We start from the raw sequence: 5000 nt of genomic DNA, 5'->3' as shown, positions 1-5000 counted from the left end.
TCCTTTAGCACATCCAGTTCTCGTTTTTTTTCCAACATATTTCAGGCCCTATCTTGTCTTGCCTTGCCTGTCTCCCTTCACCCCTTTTTCCCACAGAATACATGTGATTGTTCAGAAATGAGCCTCCATAATTCCCCGATCCTCTGGGTAACATCAAGGTAGTCACATCTCATCCTGAATTCATCCGGCGGAGGTCTCTCTCGCTTTCTTTTGCCTTTTTTTGGGGCCATTTTAAAAGATATCAGGCCGCCAACTGTTAGTATAACCACCCTCCACCCCCACATCCCTTTTCAGTATGAATTAATTCACACTGCATGCATGCGTGTCCGTGTACAGGTGTGTGTGTGTGAGTGAAAGTTTAGCTCAGTGTGTGTGTGTGTGTGTGTGTAGGCTGTATGTGGTGAAAAATCAAGAGCTACATGCACATGTTCCCATACATCACCGTCGAAGCTGTGAGGATTGTACTTCATGATAGTCGGCTCAATCAGGCCTGAGAGAAATCCTCCATCTTCTCATTATCTCGGCCTTTTTCTGAGTTTGACGTTAAGAGGCCTTCCAACTCAACTAAGTAGGCCTAGATCCCAGACCAGGTCTCTTGTGGGAAGTGTTTTTAGGTCAACGTTTTTTTTTATTTTATCCAGAGCAGGGCAACTTACTGCCACTTGAGGACTAGATTCCAGTTTCCTCGCCTTAGCCAAAGTCTGTTTGACCCGTCGTTTGGGCCGCCAAAACCTACTTCTTACATTTTCACCCGGTTGCTGTTCCACCCAAAAACCAACCATACGATTTCCCCCGAGCTCCCCTAATTCCCCCGCCCCCCCACTCGCCCCCCGATACCTTCCTCCGCCCGCTCACCCCCCGTTTTCCGAGCTGGCGTGGCGACGCAAACTCACAAATATTTACTTCCTGTACGTCAAGAGGAAAGGGGGCCCCCCTTTCGTGGAATGCGGCAACATGGGTGTGTTTGACCGCGGAGTTCAGATGCTGCTGACCACGGTGGGGGCCTTCGCCGCCTTCAGCCTCATGACCATCGCCGTGGGCACAGACTACTGGCTGTACTCTCGCGGCGTCTGCAAGACCAAGAGCACCAACGAGAACGAGACCGTCAAGAAGAACGAGGAGGTGATGACGCACTCGGGCCTCTGGAGGACCTGCTGCCTGGAAGGTGAGTGTATTACCACTTCTGAAGAAATATAATGTACGTACGGGTATATTTCTATACGGGTATTCTCAGAAACACCGGCAACACCACCAGCAGCATCCGCCACGCAGGCATCGATTCCAACCAGCCCACACACACACACACACACACACACACACACACACACACACACACACACACACACACACACACACACACACACACACACACACACACACACACTCACATGCCTACACATACGCTCACATGCCCACACTATGCAGTATGCATCCTCATCTCTCCAATGCAAGGACAGGCAGGTTTATCTACACAGCACATTTCAACACAAAGCAAAGAAAGGCATTCAGATATAGTGCAACAGAAACAACATTTACATTCATTTGAGTACAGTCATTAAACAGCCGAGATAATACAAATAAAACATGCTGAAACAGAATAAGACCAGTACAGAGTTGCAGTGGTTCTGCAGATTTCTGGGAGTTTGTTGCAGAAATATGGAGCAAAAAAACGAAATGCTGCAATCTGTGATATCACATCCAAATTTGCCAAGTATTACAAGTCCCACGCTTTCATTTCCTAGTGATTTATTCTTTTTTTTTTAAGTGTAGGAGGCCTTAACCTGGCGTTCCGATGTTGAGCGATGAATCCTGCCTCTTCCTAGCAGGTGATTTGTTTGCAGCCCAAAGAGAAGACCTTCATTTTACCTTTAAACTCAAACAGCTTGACGAAGACCTCCGACTGAATTTGATGCCATCAGACCCCAACTTTGAATGATCCAAATATGTCAGAGTTTAAGTTCTCTTGTTTACTTCTTCTTTCAATGTGAGTCTCTCTCACCGTTGTCTAATACTAGAAATGATGGCCTTGTTTAAAATGTAAGCCAGTCTGTTTTAACTGCTTTTACATTAACACTTGACACATTTATCATCACCACATTTTGATTCAACACCCTTTTCAGCTGTTAACAATGTCTCAGAATACTGGTTTACATCAATAACTGCAGTGAATATACAAAGGATAGACACTGAAAAGTATTCCAAAATGTACATGGTTGAAGATTTTCGGACGAGTACAATCTGTTGCATAAACGTAATCTAGGGTTACTCATTAATTTTCTACGGCGGTCATTTTTGGCAGACAACAACAGAGGTGTTACACACATTTTATATATCCAAATGCCTACTGTGGAGGATATCATCTGGCCTTGAAGAAATCAAATGTAAAACACAATATTTGTGATTGATGAAAGAAAGGAATTGGTCAGATTTAACCCACAAACGAGAGAACGGTTGATGCAAAAAAGCGTTGTGTGGTTGCTTTCCTCTCCAGCGTTGTTGTCATTCTGGTCTCTCATGGTGCACAGATCTATCTTTTCATTTATCCAGTAAAGAGCAGATCGGACACAAGAGGACACACGTGGCCCAGCGAGGTTCACCGCTGACTCATACGGACCCTCGTACTGCGATTAGCAAAACGTTATCGTCATGATGTTCTGCTAAAAGTCGCCAGCAGTTATTGTTCAGATTGATAAACAAGCACACTAGAATCCATCTCAGATTATTCAGGTCTATCTTAATTTGATGTTCTTTGCCCAGGTCAATGAAGGGTTAAGTGCTAATCTTTGTACCATCCTGGAGGTGTAATATGCAAGACTGAAAACCATGTAAACGTTGTGTATTCCTGCAAACATGTCTCCAGCAGTGTGTGTTTAGATTGATGGACAGGAACATCCATTTGTAATGTCTTAAGTCTATTTCAATGTTATATTCGTTGCCCAGGTGTTTGAAGGTTGCAGTACTTAGACATCTAGGAGGTGTTAGCTAACATGCGCAAGACTGCAAAATACGTGAACCTTTGTCTCTGCAATCTGTCGTACATTCATAGATAAAACAGACGAAAATAAGCATTTACTTAAAGGGGACCTATCATGCAAAATGCACTTTTGTACGTCTTTTATACATGAATATGTGTCCCCGGTGTTCCAGGGAACTCACCAAGTGTCAGAAAACACAACCCTCTCTATTTTCCTCCATACCCAAATCTCTAAAAAAGGGGCTGCAACGGATCTGATAAAAACTGATCCAGATTTGAACACTGTCCTGACGTCAGGACGGTGGCGCTACGGCTATTGGGCCAACTCCACCAATCAGGAGGAGACAGCCACGGCCATTGCCGTTCGAAAGCGCTGGAGACGCTGTAGTACATATGCCAGGCCAGTAGATGGTGCTGTTCTCACTGAATCTGCCCAAAGCTAGAAATTGTCAAATTGAGCAAAATGAGGCATGGCTAAAATGCATGATCTGTTTGGTATTTTGAAAAAAAAAAAGTATAAATATGCCTTATATAGGTATGGCCCTACACTATATTATTCAAATATAGCATGATAGGTCCACTTTAAACAACAGTTGTATGAGGTCCGGTGTCCCTGACCTGCATTCTTCTTCTGGGTTTAATGTTTGTTAAACCATCATGAGGTTTGAGTGATTGTGGTTTTTGTGTTTGACATGGCCACGGCATAACAACAACAATTTGTGGCTCACGTTGTGAACCGCAACACATATTTAAAACGCCAAACCTGATTGATTTTACAACAACCACATGATTTTAATAAACACTTTTAAAGCACACTAACTAAAATGGCACAAGACTGGAGGACTGGCCCAAAACAAGTCGTAACAGTGTTGAACAAGTCTTATAAATGTTGTGAAGAGCTGGAATCGACACGTGTTTTTCGACATTTGTAGTAAAATGGAGGAACAATGAAGAATAACTTTTCGTAAGATATCTTACTGGAAGTTTTTGAGGATAAGTTGACCTTGCTCTACATGTTTGATTGGAAACTAAGATGGAGGGAAATCTGGTGTAATTGAGGCACAAACCGACTGCACTTCATAAAATACAATTGCAACTGTTGGACTAAGAAACGTGTTGGGTGTAAGCAAAAGAGAGAAAGAGATAGAGAGTGAATGTGAAAGAAAGATCTTAACACCTTCTAGTACGAGTATATTTGTTATTGTACAGAAAAAAGACTTAGTAAAGTATTAGTACTCATAGCGTAGTATGTTAAAGTACTCATAGCGTAGTATGTTAAAGTACTCATAGCGTAGTATGTGAAAGTACTCATAGCGTAGTATGTGAAAGTACTCATAGTGTAGTATGTGAAAGTACTCATAGCGTAGTATGTTAAAGTACTCATAGCGTAGTATGTGAAAGTACTCATAGCGTAGTATGTTAAAGTACTCAGTATGATCTGAGCGTGTTGTCTTTCTAATCCCAACATCTCGTCTGAACACTGTTTCTAATCCTCAGATCACTATCATACCTTAACTCTTGAACCTTGAATAACTTAAAGAAGGTGTTAAACACACACACACACACACACACACACACACACACACACACACACACACACACACACACACACACACACACACACACACACACACACATGCTGCAGCGGGTCAGGACACTCTCGTACTCACACTGTGATCCATCTTCATCCTGAATCACAGAACCTGCCCCAGTTTGCCCCGATCCACTGCAGGACAAAGCCGCTCGCTGACATCGTTCCAGTTGGGTGACTTTTAGCAAATTGCCACAGGAATAACCGCTGCCTGCCTCTCGGTTATTAATGTGGGTTTATAAGAAGAGAAAGGACAGAAGCAGACACAGGAAGTTTACAGTTATGCCCAAATGACGCTTCATTTTGAAACTTTTCGTCTCGCTTTCAACGTTGCAGCGACTGTTTGTATCGTTGCCATAGTTCTGTTATGATGTTATTTAAAGACACATACATTTACATCTAATGCAACGTACACTTTACACACAAGTCAGGCTG

The 5000-nt window shown here is 42.9% G+C and overlaps 1 protein-coding gene across 1 annotated transcript in view; it reads left to right on the top strand.

The window, feature by feature from the left end:
* Window positions 1-675: 675 nt before the first annotated feature.
* LOC117496521 (voltage-dependent calcium channel gamma-2 subunit-like) overlaps window positions 676-5000 on the top strand; it is a 62448-nt gene continuing 58123 nt past the window's right edge. Inside the window, exon 1 of the mRNA XM_034148209.1 lies at window positions 676-1165. Within this exon, the coding sequence (XP_034004100.1) occupies window positions 955-1165 (211 nt within the window). The 5' untranslated portion in view covers window positions 676-954. The remainder of the gene's footprint in view (window positions 1166-5000) is intronic.

The sequence above is a fragment of the Trematomus bernacchii genome, unplaced genomic scaffold (genome assembly GCF_902827165.1).
Source record: "Trematomus bernacchii unplaced genomic scaffold, fTreBer1.1, whole genome shotgun sequence".
Classification (NCBI taxonomy): Eukaryota; Metazoa; Chordata; class Actinopteri; order Perciformes; family Nototheniidae; genus Trematomus; species Trematomus bernacchii.
The sequence above is the reverse complement of the archived record's forward strand: the minus strand, read 5'-3'. Positions and strand labels throughout refer to the sequence as shown.